The 20,452-nt window shown below is 41.4% G+C and overlaps 1 protein-coding gene across 1 annotated transcript in view; it reads right to left on the bottom strand.

The window, feature by feature from the left end:
• Positions 1–899: 899 nt before the first annotated feature.
• APCDD1 (APC down-regulated 1) overlaps positions 900–20,452 on the bottom strand; it is a 31,122-nt gene continuing 11,569 nt past the window's right edge. The window contains exons 3-6 of the mRNA XM_069853169.1: positions 20,085–20,268; positions 18,349–18,880; positions 4,233–4,554; positions 900–2,307 (exon numbers count right to left, since the gene is read on the bottom strand). Coding sequence (XP_069709270.1) covers positions 1,856–2,307; positions 4,233–4,554; positions 18,349–18,880; positions 20,085–20,268 — 1,490 coding nt within the window. The 3' untranslated portion in view covers positions 900–1,855. The remainder of the gene's footprint in view (positions 2,308–4,232; positions 4,555–18,348; positions 18,881–20,084; positions 20,269–20,452) is intronic.

Below are 20,452 nucleotides of genomic sequence, written 5' to 3'. Positions count from 1 at the left end.
AAAAACATGAAAGATGTGATTTGACCTGGCTGTCTCAAACCCAGGCGAACCAGCTTTGTTCCCACTCTGAGGAAATGTGCGTCCAGTGCTGATACCAATTTGGAAAACCTGTCAGGGAAGCATGGACTTTGAGGAAGAAGTGAGCCTAAGCATAGCTGTTTGCTACACAAATGGCTTTTTCTTGCTGTTTTTGCTAGCAAAGTCCCTGTTGTCGCTATGTTTTCAAATAATGCTTTTGCTATAGCAGACAGTATTGGAGACTCACCTATGTAAAGCTGAAAGAGTTATTCAAGACATACTTTTCCTGTGATGCTGAAAATGACCTTAATCCTTATGTATCTTACATGGGTTCCTGATCCCTCTGTGAGCCAAAACTCGTGTGTACATCAATAAAACCCACAGCCCAAATGCCAGAAGGCTAAGAAGTGCCCTCAGCTTACTCTCCATTAAAGCAGGGGAGCATGGTTCACCCAAGAACTTGTAACTCCTTGCTGCCTCTCCAAAGCCTGCTCTGATTAACACTGGTGTGCACACAGGATGTATTTCCCACTGCAGGAAACCTGAGGGCTTCCAGAGCAGGTTCTTGCTGAAGAATGCTTTCTGAGGGCTGTGCCTATACGCTTTTCCAGTAGTGTCTTCCCCAAACCAATGATGATTTAAGCTTGGTGAAACCATGGTATGCGTTGGGACAGTCCAGCAAAGAGAAAAGGGAAGATGTGGCTTCACTTCAGCAACTCCTGCTCCTCCCCATGATAAGACTGGGTCAGTCTCCCTCCATCAGACGGATGCAGGTCTGTTTCCAGCTTTCTTGCTCTACTAGGTGCCACAGCATGCTTGCTGCTGAAACCTTTGACTTGTCCCTACGTGAGGTCACATCACTAAAAATATGCTGTTAAATAGGGTTGCAGAATATGTTAGACCCCGCTTGCTTCTTTACTTTGTCCACCTGGCTGACACAAAATCCAACGCACAAATACTGCATATGGAGTACATAAGGCCTCAGGAAAACAGCAGAAGTCCCTGCAGCCTTACTTATCGGTGACTTACCTGTACTGTTTGCATCTGACAGAAAAATGCTGCTTCTGTCTGGCTTCAAGGGGGCTTCGTTGTAACTACTTGCTAGATACAAAGGGGGTCCTCAAAGTAATTAGATGGCTAAGGAAATGGAACAAGAAAATAGTAAACTGCTGGTTATTTTTACAACTTAAAGATCATAAAAATAGCTTAAATTACTCGGAGTATTTTTTTTATTTAGAGGTATCAACTGTTTAGCACTATCTGAACAGAGGGCTGTTGATTTGGTGTTTCTTTTTTTGTGTTAGAAGTTGTAAGATAAAGGCTAGATAAATCTTTGTGGGTTTCCTCCTTATTTACATATCTGCAACAGAGCTGTGAAGTATGAGGGGTAATCCACTATCCCAGTACTGGCACGACACCGAACCCTTCCCCAGACCTAAATTCTGATGAGAAGCCAAGCACTGGGGAGAAGAGTACCACAATGGTAAGATGGCAGAGATGACTGAGGCAGGATAGTAGTGTTCTACCCAGCAGTTAAAAAAACCCAAACAAACAAAGAGACTCCCTCCCTCCCCCAGAAGTCTGCAGTCCTAAAGTGCAATTACTTTTGTGCAGTCATGTCAGGCCAGGGATCAGACTGGATGAAGTTCAAAGCACAAACATCAAACGAGTGCCGTTCGGGATTCAAGGAGGAGGGGGGAATTAAGGAAAAGAACAACGTTTCTCAGGCATTCAAGTGCATCAAGAAAATAAATGTCTCTTTCTTTTGGAAGAAAAATAACCCCCAGTCTGGTGGAATCCTGGCTTTGTAGTCATGAAAATAAGTTTTTTTTCACTTCTAGCTGAGAATGGCCCCATATGACACAGTACAAATAAACAACACCAACGTAAGGGCTGGAATGCTAGGATATTTCTCCGGTGCCCTGCTGTTGTAGAGCCTTATTTTATTCTCCTCTGGTGACTCTTCAGATCTGGGTACTGATGAAGCACACTGAATTAAAGGCATCTGGTAAGAAGTGGCTCTCTTCTCCGGTCGGTCGGGGCTGGACCCATCGCTTGGTCTCTGACCGTTGTACAGCAAGTACCTGCCCTGGGCATCCTGCTCCATTTTGAAGATTTCGTACTCGGTGTGAGGTAGGCGTATGCCAAGTGCGATGCAGCCATTTGTGTGGGTGACGTCTTGCTGAACCCCAACTTGCCAGGACCCCTGCGCTCCACATTCATTTCCATTGAAGACGTTGAGGAGAGAGGCTGTGGATATATCCATGGGAGTGACCTTCATGTGATTCACTGTGACAGAGGAAGAGAGAAGCTCTCAGCAGAGCAACAAACACAAAACAAAGACAATGTGCAGATTGGGGTGTACTTCTGAAATCAGAATTGTCTCTCCTTGTTTGTTCTGAGATAATTTTTTTTTGTATTGCAAGTGTGGCCAGTGAATCTATTTGTATCAATTTACATCTTTGACATAATTACTTCTTGCACAGAACACACAAACTCAGTAGAAGAAAACCTGATGGCAACATATCTAAGTCAGAGATTAAGCAGAGCTTTTCATAAATTCCAGACAATCCTTTCCTGATAAAGACTGTTCAGTTATACTAGCAGATAGCTAAAAGAAGAAAACCTAAAACTTTACTCCTGTCTTATTATCATCTATGTTAATCCACAAGCAGGGCTGTTGATATGTATTTTTCATTATTTTAGCACATTACCCTGTAAAGCTAATGAAATAATTATTTCCAGTTGGAAATTTTGCTAAGTAATACAGCTACATTATCTTCACGTATTACCTGTCCCTTTTTCCATGAATTATAACATATTCCTAAACTACAGAGAGATGCTTTTTCTCTTATCTGAACAGTGGCTGCAGCTTGCAGTATCAAAAGTAGAACCTTCTATAGTTCCAAGCTGCCTGTATTTCAAAGGAGCCTAAGGCACATAAAGTTTTATTTTTCAGCCAAGTCTGAAGTTTGGAAAAGCAAAATTGAATGAGCCTATGGAAGTTGAATAGAGACTATTCGTGGTGTGTGCTTGACACTGTATATCAAGAAAAGGGGGAGCTGAATGGATCAATGCTGACCTAAACTGAAGCAAATAACAAGCCTTCATGCCTCCCAACACACCAAAATCCCGAATTCTCTTGCAGGTCATTAACAGCATATATGTCTTTCTATAGTAAGATTTGTTGGGAATTGTATTCTGAGGTTTTACAAATGGATATTCAACTCAATGGCTCTACAATTCACATTAATTGTCCTAGCTGGTGTAAAAGGTCAACTATAAAAAGCGAACCTAAAAGTTTTAACAAAACCAAATGAATAACCTTGTAGCGAGGTAAGCTGGCAAACTATAAAGCAGAAATTCAAACAAAAAAAATTACTTGTTATAGTTGGATGCTTTCCTAAACTGGAGCCCAAGCAAGAAGACATATGTTTCTCACATGGTAACTAAAATAAAGAAGAGAAGAGCCCATAGAGTGCTTGGGGCTTCCAGAAGCACCACTGGGGCTGGCACCACGGCAGGATATCATGTTTTGGAGATGTTTGTTTGTGTGAGTGGTTAAAGCCACTGAGCTCTTTCTAAGCAGAGTGCTGTGGGGCGTTTGCACAGGAAGGCTTCTCAGCCACAGGGTCCTGGGTGGTGTTACCAATGAGTGCTCCTTCCCAAAGTACTTAAGGCATTTTGGTTGGATACATCTAGTTATCACTGTGGTGGGATTAATCAAAGCTGTTTTGAGGGAGATCAGTATTTGCTCTAGGCCCCCTTGGAAGCTGATGAAAAGATACATGATGTTGCTGTTTCTGTCTTCAGCAGAAAACATTTTGTACCACATATGACCTGAAATGCCTTCTGAAGGTGCTTTTCTCTTTCTACAGAAGGAGCCCTAGGACACAGATCTAATCTCAGGCACTTTGTTTACATGCTTGAAGCCTGGCCACTGCACTCCAAGACTTAGTGATGCAAAAACTTATTCTCTTGCGCGATATTTAAAGATCTCTGCCTCAAGTGAGTATTGCTTCAGTGGTGTGAAATACCACACAGCTAGGTAGTTTGGCTGGGCATTCACACAGTGCCTGAGAACTTCCCAAGAAATGACTAACTCTTGAAAACGATAGAATAAAGTAACTGGCAATCAAACTGTTATGAGCAAACTCTGCTCTAGTCTGTAACTATGTGACCACCTCCACTCCCAGTTTAGCAAGCCACTCTACCTTTGAACACGAATTCCGTTCCACCCATCACTTTGGATGAGTGTACTCCGCGGCTGTACCGTCCCTTGGCATAGATGGTGAAGGTGGGGTGCTTGCAGATGGGGTCAGAGTAGTGGTAGTAGTGACCTTCCCAGGTGTTGTTGTTGTCATGGAAGATGAAGTGCCGAGTGAGGAAGAGGACCTCTGGTCGCACCTCGCAGCGCTGGCTCACCCACTCTCCGTGTAGCCCTATAGTCAAATCTGCCTTTGGAGGTAAGATGGGAGGATGGTGCTCGTCTGACCGGTAGATGATTCTGCATGCAATGCATGTGCGGTCATGGTTCTGAAATAAAGCAGAAAGAAATCCTCATTAAGCATTATCTGTGATAGAGGGCAATGAGTCAGGCTCTCCATTTCATGTTAAAGTAACATCAGCTCAACATTTTAAGGAGTAGTTTGTTATTTCTTATCTTTTTAATGTTTTCCTGCAGATTCTCACTCTTCAAAGCACCTGAAACATGGCACTATTTGGTTTTGTATGTATAAGACTGCATAGCAGGAGTGGAGTTAGATTAATTCCCTCATCTGCATTTCTCTGAAATAAACATTTTACTTGAGATTTTTATTAGATCCTTCAAATCATACAAGAAGCTGGCAGATGATAATTTACTATGGTTGAGACTTCACAACTCTTGTGTTAGAAATGAGCACATTTGTTGAGCTCTTATTTTGCATTTGTCTACCTTTTAGTGGTTAATTTGGGTACCATAGATGGACGTGGGTGTCCCAAGTACATTTTTCAGTTGGGTGGCAGCCTGGGAGAACAGTAACCAGCTATTTTAAACCTTTTCAGCTTTTGTGCGCCTTATGTAAGCTTGTGAAATGTACACTACGGCCAACTGCCACCAGACACAGCAAAAGCTTAATGTGCCTCTTCAGCAGGAACAGGGTCTGTGGTACGTGCTGGGCTTCATGGTGGCTCATTGCTGTGAGCTAAGCACCAGCCTTAAGCAGCCAGGTACCCCCAGCCCCATCTGTGAACACTAGGGGTGTCTTATGAGCAGTGTGCAGGCTACAAGTCCATGGCAGGAGGGGAGGGAATTTCACACTGAGGATACCACCTCCTGACATCAGAAACTGATACCAGAGACCTGTATGCTACTCCTAAGGCTGTTTCTGCCTCTACAAGGTTTCCTCATGTTGAAAAAAGACTTTGGCCTAAGTATTCTCTTTTTAAACTGTTTTCTTTTTTTTAATTTTTTTCACCTTTTCTATTGTAAGATAGACAGCAGCAGTACTGTTTGTCTCTGCTTTGCTAAACCTTATGTAAATTTTATGGACCAATAAAGGATTGCAAACCTAATATTTTAGCTCACTTCATTTATGAAAAATTATTTGATCAAGAAGAATAAAAGCTGCCCTGCCAGATAAAAGCAGTGTTTTATTTTTTGCTAGTGCCTGTTTTGGGTTGACCATGTGCTGTGTGTTTATATCTCGGGATGTCTAGTCAGCTGGCCATGTGTGGTGTGGCTGTAATCTGAGCTGTAAGCAGGGTTATACTCAGAGTGAAAGGCAAGGACCACACAGATGACTTGTCCCTTCACCTTTCAAGGACACTTGATCCTTCCTGGAGAGAGGACTCTAGGTAGGACACTCACATCCACCTTGTTCAAACTGCAAGGTATTTTCCTGGGGTGCAATTCAGAATGCTCCAAGTGAAGAGTTGAAGCTCCCCATGCAGCCATCAAGAAGAGAGATTCATACAAAAACTTTTTCTTTGTGCCTCTTTCCAGCCCTGTTTTCTTAGAAGTCTCTGAGCTCCCTCTGTTATGTAAGTGCTCTTATTCATTGCTCATATTCTAAACTCCATGTGAGCTGCTATAGAGCCAGCATTTCTTCACTCACTCACTCACTCACTCACTCACTCACTCACTCACTCACTCACTCACTTTCCTTCAGTTCATAGCACATTATGGGTGTCATTTACAGTCTTAGTGTCCTGAGTTTCTCCAATAATATGACCGCATGTAGCTTCAAAGAATCAACATACAATTCTCACAATATATCCCTTTCACATATATTAAACAGGATTTACATATATTTGCCCCCACACCAGACCAGACAGACACTTAGAAGTCAGTGAAATCCATGAAAAGCCTGCTGTTTTACATCCCTGGGATGTAGAATAATGATCTATGTGCAACATAACTATTAATGATATAGCTTGAGCTGATATGAACGAGTGCTGGCCAGCGGCCACACTTTAAGGAGGAAGGAAGATGGACCTGGTGACCTCCAGAGGGTCTTGCCATCCCAAAACACGTCTCCCAGGAACTGCGTGTCAGTATTCTATTAAGCAGATGCAGTTTTTTCCCACTGTGGAGTTTATTAACTAGTTTTAAGATAGATTTTCCAGCTAAATTCTGCAAGCAGGTGCAAGGGCCATTAGTATCTTAGTGAAAATACAAAGACCATTTAATTGAGTAATTTAACTGCAACTGGTGAAGTTATCACAGATTTGTGCCATCATAACTGTCAGCAGAGGCTGGCACAAAATATCTGGTCCTCCTGAACACTGAAAACACAGATAACACATAAGGACTCTGAAACTGAGTAATTTTCTGAACCTGCAAGTTTCAAATTGGATTTTCTGATGGTCAAAGAGGAATGAAGACCCAGTTATGTTTCCTATTTTGCTCTAGATTTCTTGTGTGACCTTCCTGTGTGACTTGACCTCATTTCACAGAAACACAGACAATTACAGCTCTTCTGTTTGAGACAGGACTGGTAGAAGACTAAATAAAAACACTGAGCTGTCAGAAAGCAGAGAGAAGTTTTAAGGGTCTAGATATAATTAAAAATAAAATAGTAATAATCATCATAAGAACGTGTGTAGCTCTATTCCTGGAACACACTTTCAAATACCATCTGACATTAAGCCCAGTGTCCACCTTCCTCTTGCCTGCAATAAAATCTCACTAGGTTTCATCTGCAAGTTTGTTTGGGACTTACAAAACTGGTCTGTTGAACCCCTATTTCTCTTCAGAGGACATCAGTCATTTTCTCTGGAAAGTGGTCTGGTTTATTGGGTGGTTTGTGGCTCAGAATTGCTGGGAGGCAGATGACTTGTAAATAGCTAGGAAATGAGTTGGTGCTGGGGAAAGGTGAACATTGCTTTAGCACATACTGAGCAGCTGCAAAGCTACCCCGTTTCCATTTTGCTCCACCCATGAATGGGGATGCCAAAAGCTGAGCGTCCACCCTGGACAGTGCTGCTGGTGAGCAAGAAAACTGTTGGATGAGGTGTGCGATTCTGTTCACACTGCTCAATGCACTGAAGAAAGACACACTTTTGAAGTGTAAGAGAAGTAACATTTTGTCTGGTTGGATATCAACATCCAAAAGATGCTGCCACTGCTTTGTATAGACACCTAGAGTGATGCTGGACGAGGGGTTGCTCTGTGGAAGATCATTTCTCCAGCGTGATCGTCCCACCATGGGACAGACTGGTGTCACTAACAAAGTAAGGGCTAATAAAACTACATTGATGACAGTAACTATTGCTGTGATTGCCCCACGTGCACAAAGTGAAACAAGAAAGTGAAGAAAAGACTGTGTTATAAAAGTAAACATAGCTTATGTGAGCTAAATTGGTCAACAGTAGGAGACAAGTTCTGTTTCTCCTGAAGGGAAGTTGAAAGCTCCTATGACCTCCCAGAGGAGGCCCTGACAGAACAGCATGGGCCAGCCAGGGTGGTTTGGTTTGTATTGACATTTCCCTCTCAGGAGCCCGTCCTCCACAACTGGTTTGTGAGCCAAGGCAATTTAACCTGGGAATCAGTGGTTTCTTTGCCCTTGTTCAAAATCTGAAGAAAACCAAACAGAAACCCAGCTTGTTTTGTTCTCGGTTACCCTTGACTGTTTGTGGGATTCCTCTGTTGTTTCTCAGGTCTAGTGAATGGACAAGAACAAGATCTGGAATCAGTCTGATTTGCAGCGATGGTACTTTAATTTTAAACTTTTTTTTTGACCAAGAAGGACTGTCAAACATAAATGTTCTTTTTGCAATTTTTCTAGCAGTGATTTAGGTATGTTCTCTCCTCTACAATTTCCCATAGGTATTATGAGTCAAGACTCTGATGCTGGGCAGGGAGTATTATTGTTGTTTGGTGTCTTCTCCATCGTACTGGAAGTAGACTGGTGCAGACTGGTCACACCCACAGCTGCTTAGCTCCTTGGCTATGGCCAGCAGCAGAATGGGCAGAAGGTCCATGGAGCTCCATGGTAGAAAAAAATTCATAATTACAAGCAGGCTTTTACCCCTTATCAGGGATGCGTTCATTTTTTAAGGAATAAGGAGGAGTTATTCCCCAAAACTTATACACCTCATGCAGTGTGACCATGCTGGCTGCCTTTACACTGTCAGTGAAGGTAATTCCTTGGCAAAATTTAAGGAAGGTCCAAATTAACTCACAGAAACTCAGGTGAAGTTCAGTAGTGTAAACACTTGTCTGTAGCTCATTTGACTGATCTCTGTAGTCCGTATCTTGAACTGCTGTAACTCTGTGCAGCTCTTCTAATTCCAAAGGCTTTACACCGGCCCTGAAAGCTTGCTAAGGAATGTCCAGCCTGTCTGTCTTCTAATTACTACTGATATGCCCTGATGAAGGGGCTGAGGTGAAAAGACACTTTCTGTAACAAACAGGGAGTGGGACAGGAAGAGGTTGGGATGGTGAGGAGGGAAGCAGAAGTATCCTTTTCATAGGCTGGCTCAGGTACCTCATACAGATGTACCCTGAGTGCATCCTTCCCTGAGACCAGCACTTGTATCTAAGCCTACTTAAGATTTTCTTCTTTTTGCTGTAATACTGTTTTTCACAGAGTTTAGACCTTCTTAGTTGAAGAATATGCCACATGTAAACTCCCTCACTGTGAATTTTGTCCAATAATAGATAAGAGAAAGGTCTAGTTTTGTTATGAGGCAATAATAGAGTAATTTATATTTAACAATTGACTGCACTTTTCTTTGTTGCTTTTTCAGGTTGGCTCCTCTTGGCTCTTAAGTGGCAAACCACTCTCTGTGTGTCTTAGGGAAAGATTATTTTCTAAAACCCATGTTCAAATAAAATAGGGAACAGAGGCAGAGGGCATTCAAGTCCAAACACGATTAAGTCCTCTCTAATAAAAAGCTCATTTGGCCATGACATAAACTAAAAAGCAATAAAATGAGCAGTGGACAGGATGAACATCTGTTCTATGTTTTGATAATCTTAGGTGTACAATGCAATACTTTTAATAATGGGGTCTTGCTAGAAGGACCAGCCCTTGAAATGGCTGCTCCCCTATAAGTAGAAGATCCCTTCCCGTGAAAGGTGGCTGCCTCCTTGCAGCTCTGCAATGCCAAATTGATGGTGCCCCAACTCCTCGCCTTCCTGGGTGTTTCCTTAAAACCGATTTCTGAATTAATCCATGAGGCCATGTGAGCTGAAATAAGCCTGAATCCCTGGCTGGAAACTCAGTTCTTGCACTCGGGGAGAAGATAATTTGTGATCTGAAAATTTCCACCAACATTTTTCCTTATCCCTCCCTCTGATGCCTCAGCTGAAGTGGTAACAGGGCCAGAAAGCTCTGGAAGCCAAGCATGGAGGTTTCTAATAAAAACAGGAAACAAGGCTGAGCTTCCTTGATCTTTTTCCCAATTGCTGTGAATAGTCAGAAACATAAACCCTCTCAGCATAGTTTAATTTTCTCTTAAGAACTATGGGATTCTACGGCTGCCTAGGACTAATTTGCCTCTAATCAATTCACAGGCCAAACAATTATCATGCAACTGGGATGCTCACTGAGCAATGGTGAAATGAGCTTCAAATAACACCTAGAAAGATCTTTTTTGAAAGCTGGTCTAGTTTTCTTTGAACATTTTTGTATTTCAATGCTGTTGTTACAGAGTAAGATATCTATGAACCAAAAACTTTTCAAAATACAGAGAAAATCTACTCTTTTCTTATGGGTCAAGCAGATGCTGAAATCAATTCTTAATATCAAGGAAAGGACCAACAAAATATACTGCAAATTTTAATTTGGGGCAAATCAAACAAGCGTTAAAGTAAAGTAGTACAGATGAGGCTGAAAATACAGTTACACCTTGTTCAAATACATTTGTTCTCTTCCGTGTCAATTTATTCTTCATATCCTGAAAAATGTTTCTGTAATCTCAATCCAAAAATTTCAAACCGCTATTTGTCTGAAACGGCTCAAACTGTGACTCAACCCTTCTCTTGCAGAATTACAGTAGGTGAATATTCTGATATTTGGCTACTTGCATAACAGAAAATTAACATTATCTCAACTATAACTTACTGTTTTCTAAGGGAAGATTCATTGCTCAGAACACTTAAGAGTCTGAGAGATGTAGTGCATTCTTAGCAGAACAAACTGAAAAATTAAAGCGATGCTTCTAGTAAGATTCTTATTTTAAAAAGGACATGGGAAATTTTTAACTGCATATACACTGTCTGGAGCAAGAGAGATACAAAGCAGAATTTGTTTTCTGGTATTCAATTTTTCTCTAAAAAAACCAATGTTTCTCTTCAAAAAAATCAGGAAAAGCATTTTTAGGGGATTTTTTTCTTTTGTATTTTTAATGGAGAATTTTGACCATTGTCTGATAGGCTCTCTGTCATCTTTTATAGTTGCAAATAGTTGGTATTTTCTAGACCAGACACATTAGGGAGACAAAAGCAGAAGGTAGCGATGTGTAGTAAGCTCCTAAACCATGCAAAAATATGGCAACTCCCATTATAGGAAGCTGGATTTGGGGCAGACATGGGACTGCTGCTGTTTGGAGTTTGTCTCTGCTAAGGAAAAGCAGCAGACAACTCGGAGAAGTGGTGAACTTGATTAGTTTTCTAAGTAATAGCTTGTTTTACACCTGCAAAGCCTTTGAACTTGGTTGAAATTACACAGCAGTGCAATCATTCCTATTCCCTGTCAGTTGGGTCTGGTCTCTCCTCAAGGGCTGCTGCCGCCACCAATTAGTGCTCAGTTGCAATAATACTACGCTGAAATAACTTATTTCAAATTTCTGTAGCAATATCCTGCCTTATCAAGTCACGTACAGAAGTGAATAATATTCCTACAACACTCTGCTACTACTGTCTGAGCCTCCATGTCTGTGCTGGTGGCTGCAGTGTAGGTAGCTTGTCTGGAAGAGCCAGGTCCTCAGTTCATATAAAACTGCCATGATTTGAACTGGTCACCAGTGTGTAGTAAGAACTAGGTCTCATTCATGGTTGGAGAAGGAGGACAGCTTGCATCTATACGTAACACAAGAAGCAAGGGCTAGCAAAAGCCCCAGTGCTCAACCTGGATCCCTTCTGCACCCTTCCATCAGTGGGAAAGATGCTTCTGACCAAGCTGTGGAGCTCACATAAGGCAGCCCAGGCTCTGGTTGTTCACAAGGTTGTGTTGCTTTTGCATCGAGGGCTTCTCTTTCAAGGTGGATCCTGTTGTCAGCTTGTCTAAACAGGGTAAGAAACCCCTGCCACAAGAATACACACGTTACCATGAGGGAAAGCACTGAAGAAGAGGGGAAAGAAATGCTGTGCTTAACAACGATCTCTCACACCCACCCAAATACCACGCGTCATGGGCAAGCCTAGAAGGGACTGGAACTGGTCAGGGTGCTTTAAACCTCACCACCCGAGAAAGCCAGGTGCCAGGCTTTAGTGTTTGTAACTGAGAGTTCCCAGGATGAGTGCAAATGGAAGCCCTTGGGAGAACATCAATTCCAATTCAACGAAACACTTGCAACTCAACAAAAGAAGCTGGACAGCTTTGCCTCACATTGCCAAGAAGTCGAGTCCAGAGAAAGGACACTTTTATGAATTGCTCAGTATAATATCATGCTCTGCTCCTCCACTGTTCTAGATAACTGCAGACCAAGACATCTCTTTAACAAATGGCTACAATCTCTCCCTCCACCACAAAAGTGATAATTTGCAGGCTTTCCATGACCTCATATGAAGCTGAGTTGGCTAATACGCATTAGGCTGGCTCTGGGGAGTTGACAAGCACGGCTGACACAGTTAGAATTCAGCCTGCCAAACAGAATGAAGAATAACAAAGATTTAAAACTTTAATTAAAAATTCTGAAGCAAGTGAAATGCTGGAGAGAGTGGTAACTCCTTTGCAGGGTTGTCTGTTTGGGATATTTTTTTTGATGGGGAACTGAGCTGCAAACAGGAAAGAGGGTGGAGATGTGTCCAGATTTATCTGCAAATGCGTGTCATATATTTTAAGATATTGAGGAACGTTTTTTATTAACTGCTCCCACGAAGGGAAAGATAGCAAAGGAATCTGAAGGCACTACCATTACACAACTGTCTGATCTGCGATGTTGATTCTGTTGCACAACCCTGCATAAAACTGAAATAAACACAACTGACTTGAAATGCAAAACTCTTCTGGTTGTTCTTTTCTGATATAATCTACTTCAGCATGGGCAAAAGACAAGAACAAAGAGAAATCCGGCCTTTTTCTCAGATGAATGTGCTTTCAAGTCATCTGTCCCATTAAAATTATACTCATTTATGGTGACATGAATATTCTGGGAAGTCTCAAAAAAAAAAAAAATTCCTGGTAAACCCAAAGGGACAATTTGAATGTCCATCTTTGGGAACAGAGTATTCAAAAATGAAGCTGCCTTATATGTTTATTATGCCTTTAAATAACAACCTATACAGCCCTCCAAATCATGTAGCAATATTACCAGCGAGTCCTCCCTCCTCTCTTACAAAAGATGAAGCAACTGTGGTTAGATGCCAACAACAAGGAAGGTGTCAGTAGTTTAGATATATACACTGAGCTGATCTGAAGGCCCATGCTTTATTTTGCTAGACTGTATAGCTAATTTTGATCCCTGGTACTGTATTTGAGTTGGGACAGGCTTTTACTGCAGTTGCAGAACACAGTGATAGTTAGGTCAACAAAGATGAATAGGGTTTTAAAAGCGGCGCGTAGCTTTTGAAGGCTCACACAGAGAGCAAAAAGCAACCTTTTGCTTCAGCCCTTGCCTAGCACTAATACTGGTGTAGGCAGTAATTGCAGAGTGGCACCTTCAAAGGAACACTCTTCTGTGCAAGGCCACAGCCAGCAGCGCTGCTGGACTGGCCTCGGTTATGAGATGTTTGCTTCTTCTTATCTCTGCAGTGCATCACACACGCCATTATTGTTCATAAGCCTGGAATTAACCTACTTGAACATTCTTCTGAATGTTCTTTCTTTGCTCCCCTCATAATTTCCATAACCATGAGTCTTTTGCAAGTAATAATGAACAAAATAAACCCTTCAAGTGTTAGCTTAATCTAGAAGTCTAGTGGCACTACTCTAGCCAACAAAGAAGTTTTGTCCTCCAAAATTACACTTTTTGGTTGAGATAATGTTTTGCATATTTCTCTGAGGCGCTTCACATGTTTAGCATCTATTTATTAACTTATGCTCACATTTCCCTGGGAGCTCCTCAAGTGCATAGCATTCCCCTACAGATGAAGTCAGCAAGTTTCAAAGAGATGAAGAACCAAACTTTCAAAAGCACGCTTTATTCTTTCTCTGCCTGGCTGAAGCAATGCCCAAGCGCCAGACTCCATACATTGAATCTGTACTAGCTGCAAATGCCAGGTGCTGCTAGAAGTCAGCTCCCAGCAGCAAATAAACTTGCAATAGAAAATCGATCCATTGGAACTGTGTTTCAAGGAATAATGTCTTACTGAAATTGTGTGGCTAGCCAATGTTTGAGCACAGCAAAGGCAGAAGGAAGGTTATCCTAGTATGTTACGTTTCAGGCGTCTTTTGATGTTTGAGACCACTCCAGCCTTATTCCTAAATAAGGACCTAACTAGAATGACGGCTCACCACAGCCCTTCTCTGATCTTTCCCATCACTCCATCAGATGGTAAAACAGCACAAGGCATCCTTTATATACAAAGCACTATTGATGAGGCAATTACATGTGAAATAAGTGTCCCAGTATTGCTGTTGTACACATTTCCTCTAGTCTGAGAGAAGATGCCTCTGAAAACATCATCTGTCCTTCCACATAGCGAACAAATACTACATTCAAGCCTTCCTCTGCACTACAGTTTGCTGTATGCATTCTTAAATAAGGTGTGAGTTTGTGACCAATCAGCCAGGCTTCTTAGCTTTGTCCTAATCAGGAATATTTTGTATAATAGCCACAATGATAGCCAAGCAGTTTCCCTGTCCTGCTCTTTCCAAACATGTGCCCGCTCACGCTGACTAAAGAAGCTGCATGTGCTATCGCTTGAACTGCTTGATCAACTTTGTAACATCAAGAGACATCAAAGATGTTCAGCCCTATTTATCAGCAAGTCTTACTTGACATCTCGAGCTAGGCTAGAGGACTGTTAACATAAATCTATACAGCCACCTATTCAACAGCTGCACTCAAGAACTTCCATGTATTTTACAGGAGGGATTTGTTTAAGGTATGCTCTTATCTAACAGAATTTGTAAAGCCTTAAGAGATGACATATATATTTTTAAAAGCTCCCTGATTTTATATGAACACTTGAGATATGGTAATCTGTGAATTTATTCAGATTTGTAGCTCAGCATAAAACTGTCTGGTTTTTGGGCAGCCGTTTTGATTTACCATCCTGTGGTGAAATCACTGCAGGAATCTGGAGAAGTTCCAATTCTATTTGTTTAAAGTCCTGATCGTGTGGCTTTGGCATTCCTAACACATCCAGCAATCATTTGCTTTTAATTACCATTCATTTCAACCACATAAGTAATGAACGCGGCTACCACATCCAACTTACAGGCTGTGTAAACTCTTGAGCTGGGTGGAACTTTCCTCTACATAGAGGCTTAACTATAAATTTAACTCAAAATGTGAATCCTCTTAACTTATTTTAGGCAGGCCTGTATAAGTTTAAAATAAAAATAAATAAAAAGGAAATGAAAAAAGCCTTAAATGAAAGATCCCACACAATACACCTGATTCACTTCAGAAATAATTTCCTGGCCTCCTCAACCTCTTGGTATGACTGTAGAAACCTTAAAAAAACAAGTTGATTTAATGTTTCCATTTATTCATGGTGTCCAGTTTCCAGAGGAGTCTGTGACTTGTAGTTTTAAACTCAATTTAGCATTTAAACTCATTTTCAGCTGGGTCCCAGTGGAGAAACAATTAGAAAAGGAAAAGAGTTCAAAGAAGAAAGGTTATAACCTTTCAGCGGTATGTTTGTCTGGACTTTTTTTTTGAAGAAAAAAAAAAAAGCCCCTCTGTTACTATTCTTCCTACGTTAAACTAACACTAGGTCAGACAGCTAGGTTGTGAACCTGTTGTTATGGAGAACTTCACCATTAGGTACAAACCAACACCCTTAAGTCTTTCATGGCAGCTGAAGCAAAAGTCCAATTTTTAGGGGTACTGTTACTTGTATTGTACTGAAAGCCTAGGATCAGTAGCTCTTGAGAAAAAAGAAATCTCACATCACATCTGGGCAAGAGGAACCTACCAAAAAGCACAAAGAGAAACTGTGTTGCACACTTTAAACTTGTGTAAAACCTCTGTATCTTTTGCCGCTGAAGGCTCCAGCTGAGACTGATGTCCCAGCAATCCACAGGAGATACATAGATACATATATACACACACATATATATATATATATACACACACACACACACACATTGTGGGAGCCAAACAGGCCTTGCAGCCAATGGTTTGAGAAGAAAAACTCTCCAAAACTCATAACTGGCCAAACTGGGAGTTCAGCAGTGGCCTGCACATGAAGACCTGAAGCCCCCCTTTATCAAACAACAGCAGTTTCATCATGGTGATTTGGGATCTGTATGCATTCTGGTGTACTCAGCGTTAACCTGTGCTTTCCATAGTAACAAGACTTCCTGTAGCCAATAGTACTTTTGTGAATGGGCTTCCAGTGTCATAAATCCAGCCTCCAGACTCAGCCCGTGCCAAGAACCTGGTTACCAAATATCTTATTTGGAAGCCCCGGATTTGAAGAATACCAACAAGTATATAGTTGGCTTGTTTGTTTTTCACCTCCTGTAGTTCTTTTAGATATATGATAAGGAAGCCTCCCCTTGGAGCTACACCACAGCCTCTCCCAAGCAGGAGTGCATGGGTACCCCCAGGCAGGACCTGTCCATCTGGACAAGCGGGACTACAGGATAACGGTATACAGGGTGACCCTGGAAGGCAGTCTGAGGCTGCTCTTATTTTCTACACAGAGATGTCATCCACTCAGGTCAGAATGGATTGGATCATGCCTGAAATAATGGACTTTCAGTGCTCTCATGGTTTATTGAGCTAACCTGGCTCAAAAGATGCTTCTTATGCAAGATTCGATCCCTTAAATATACGGGATAAATTTTAGAGGCATTGTAATTTAGAGGCAAAGAATGATGGTAGAGTAGCAGAAGAGATGAACAAGAAAATCACTACCAGTGTGTTCAAAGATTGCAGCAGACCTGGACAAAAAAATCTTATTTTTATAAAGCTGTTTGACAGTACACCTGATGACTCTGACTGTTATGAAATTACTACAAGGTAGATGTATTAGCATTTACTATGTTATCTATCAGCCCATAATAAGACAACTAGATTTGACTAGAAAAAATAATTAGCTACAGTGAATTAAATCAAGATTTTGTCTCTGTTTTATGTGGTCGGAAAAAGATCTACCTTATTTTCTAGAACAGATACAGCAGATAGCTGGTGTGAGATAATCTGTACACACAGATAGGTGCAAAGAAGAGACTTAAGAAAGAGCCCTCACTGCCAAATAAGCAAAAAAAGTCAAGTCAATGTACTTGTTTAAATTGAAGAAAAATAAAATTTGGATGAGCAATGTGCTGTTGTTCATATGCTGCTTCTGAAAGTCTCCGTTTTGGGAAAACGTGCTTAAAAAGAAAATGCAAATTTGTTCCTGATCACTTGAAGAGAGCATAAGAATGGCAGAAATGACAGCAGCTTTCATACAGAGACACAGTGGACTGTGGATTAAAATTATCCCTAGGCCAGGCTATTGCAAAAAATAAAGGCAGATCATGTAAAGTCCTAAACCACTGAAATTTGCTGTTCAGAGGAGGCAGATGTAACCCAGGGCAGATAGTTTCACATGGAAAGGAAAGCCAAGGCTTTTTCATCAAACTCCCTTCTCCTGCTGTTGTTTCCTCCTACTGCTGATAAGCCGTAGCTGATTTTTGAATCGGTTGTGATGAGATGATTAAAAATGGTGATAACCCATTAGCTGGAAGTGATGCTGCAGCAACACCCAGCTGGAGCACAGTGGCAGCAGAAGCTGACAATGTGGTTCCAATCATTGCCTGCCTTTGAAACGTCACTGGGAAAGATATATAGACAGACCTCCTGCTACAGGCCATCAGTGTCTACTCTTCCTGCTTGACTTTTATTTAACTTACTACGGGTTGATTAGCACCCAGTGAAGCTCAGGGCATTTTGAGGCCCCTTTGAAAACTGAATTATCAAATGGAATCAGAGCCCCATTCAAAATTCACCTGTTTTTCATTTAATTTATGTGTATGCCTGCATCTGGATCCATGACCTGCACAGCCCATCAGTTTCGTTCCCTTTATGCTGCCCCTTTCATGTGTCTACCTTTCAATTTCCTCTTTTTCTCGTCAGGTTACGGATCACTCATTTTCCATATGCTTATAGAATTTGATTTCCTCTCTCCCTGGCATTCCCGCAGCTACACAAGAATCCACTGATGCTTGTTTCTCTTGTTCTGTTTCAATCCTGGCCTACAGCCATGGTCCCAGCCAAACACTTCCATTTGCATACAAATCTTTGGTTCCATCTTCAGAGGGGCTTTTAGTTGATGTTAGTTTATCAGACTACTTGCACATTTGATGCAGTCTCATAGACAACAGAAGAGTTACTATTCTCAAGATATATGCTCTATGACCATTTTGTAATCGGCTGCATCATCTAAGTGTGCAAATCCACCTCGTATTTTTGAGCCCCACCTACATTTTAGGTTACACTAGTGCAATGACTCATAAGAGCTGAATAATGTGGCCTTTGTTGCTGGCATCTTAAAAAGAGGGCATATATACTCACGCGTACCTTGGCATTTTGAAGAGGAGGTTGGTAACTAGAAGGCCGATAGTACCTCCTCTGAGTAGCATCAGTATGAATGTCTCCAAGAAATAGCTCCTCCACAAGGAGGTCTAAATTGTGGTGCAGGTACTGCTTCTCCACACGGATCAGCTGGAGTTCATGCATGGCAAAATTCAGAGCTTTGGTGCATTCACAGCCATTCTCTTCTCTGAGCAAATCATAGCTCACATCCTGCTCCCAGGGACTACCTGCTGGTATAAATCCAGGACACGTATTGTTCACCAACTCACTTAACTTCTTGGCTACTGCTTCGTTGTGGCATATGATCTGTATGCTGCGTAGTTGATAATCAGCTTCAGTGCCCCCTCGGATGATCCAGGATGCTTGACGGAGACGTATTTTGCCACGTATAACTAATGTGTAGATAGGGTTTGTGCAGCGATTGCCACCATAGTAAAACTGATAGGCCTTAAATGTATTATTGTGGTAGAACCTGTAAGATCTTGTGATGAACTCCGGGCCTGCTCTAACTTCACAGCTGTGGGGAAGACAGAAAGTGATGGAAACAAAATTTTAGCAAGGTGGCACATCTCGTACACTACAGGTAACAATACTGAGTAAACCCACATGGGTCCACAGAGACACTTGGGTGCTCATGCCCCTCTAACATAAATGGAGGTAAATAGAAACTTAGCATCTGTGGCTTGCCAGTTAGACAACAGTTTATCTGAAAAAAATTAACAGCTTATTAATCATCTATTCTTCTCTTTTGCATGGTAGATTTAGCAAAAGGACTGATAATATCAGAAAGTGAAGTGCCAAACATCCACATAATAGTACAAAGAAATGGCTCCTATGCTGCTGTACAATCTTCTCAGTGGAGCTCCACCAGTTCTGCTCTGCAGCCGATGTGCAGGATCGCGTCCTCAGCTCTTCCACTCAGACTCTCAAGAGGACAGTTAATGAAAACTGTTGACTGTTAATGCAATTCTTCTATTTGGCTTGAATGTGGAGCATGCAATATTCAGGTTTTCTGTTTTTTCTTTGATTGTTTTATTTTTTTTTTTTTTTGAAGATCTAAATGGCAGTTAAATCTCACTTCCTGTAGAAAGCCCTTTTGTGCTTTCAAACTTGTGCCCCCGTCACATCCATGCTGCTTAACATAAATATGATACTTTCTATTAAAAAAACCCAGTCTTTCCTACTACAAGACATTTTAAATAAGCATGCGAATATTGCCTGCTGAGCCACAGAAAGCAAAATAGCTCTCTGAATTAAAAGTCATCATGTACAGAGAGTAACAAAGATGGTGAAACACAGCTTCTTAATTTCTTTTGCTAATAAAACCTGTGCTAGACACACGCTTTGAATATAAGGACTCATTCAATGGATCTAATGCATGTACTCAAAGATAGTACAATGTTATGTTTGAATAAGCACCCATTTTGGCAACTTGCTGGGCTCCTTCCTATTCAAAGAGAGATTTAAAGATATTTCACAGCATGCTGTTTCAAATCCAGACTATAAATTGATTCATTGAGACAGCTTAATAGCATGCTATTCTGATGCACATAATGCTGCTCCTTCTCCTTTTATACATAAACATATAGCAAGCATCTGGAATTTAGACCATCACTATATTAAAGCAAATATTTCCCCTGCTGCTTAAAATGGGAATATTCTTCCTTCACCTCTTCTCTTCCACCTATAATACACAAACATGTTGTTTTATCTTTCCTTACCCGGTAGAGACCCAGTGTCCCTCAATACTAGGAGGCATCTGCACAGTGATCCGGGCTCCATTGTGAAGGTGTTTCAGCATATGATGACACTGTGACTCCTTGAAAGCCCTCCATGCACTCTTCTCCAAGGACCGAGGATGGGACCTGCTGTCCGGGTGAAGAAGAGCAGAACCTTCCCCCAGCCCTGTCATAGAAAAAGAGTATAAATCATGAAGAGGCCCTGGTGAGAAAGACTTCAACACGATAAAGGAGGTTGAGAATATCTTGTACTGAATGACTCTTGTTTGCAGTGTTATGTGTCTAGGAAAGTATTGTTTACATTTCTTGTCTTGTCTTAAAAAAACCCAACAAATGCAAAATCATAGAAT

The sequence above is a fragment of the Phaenicophaeus curvirostris genome, chromosome 3, assembly GCF_032191515.1.
Source record: "Phaenicophaeus curvirostris isolate KB17595 chromosome 3, BPBGC_Pcur_1.0, whole genome shotgun sequence".
Lineage (NCBI taxonomy): Eukaryota > Metazoa > Chordata > Aves > Cuculiformes > Cuculidae > Phaenicophaeus > Phaenicophaeus curvirostris.
The sequence above is the reverse complement of the archived record's forward strand: the minus strand, read 5'-3'. Positions and strand labels throughout refer to the sequence as shown.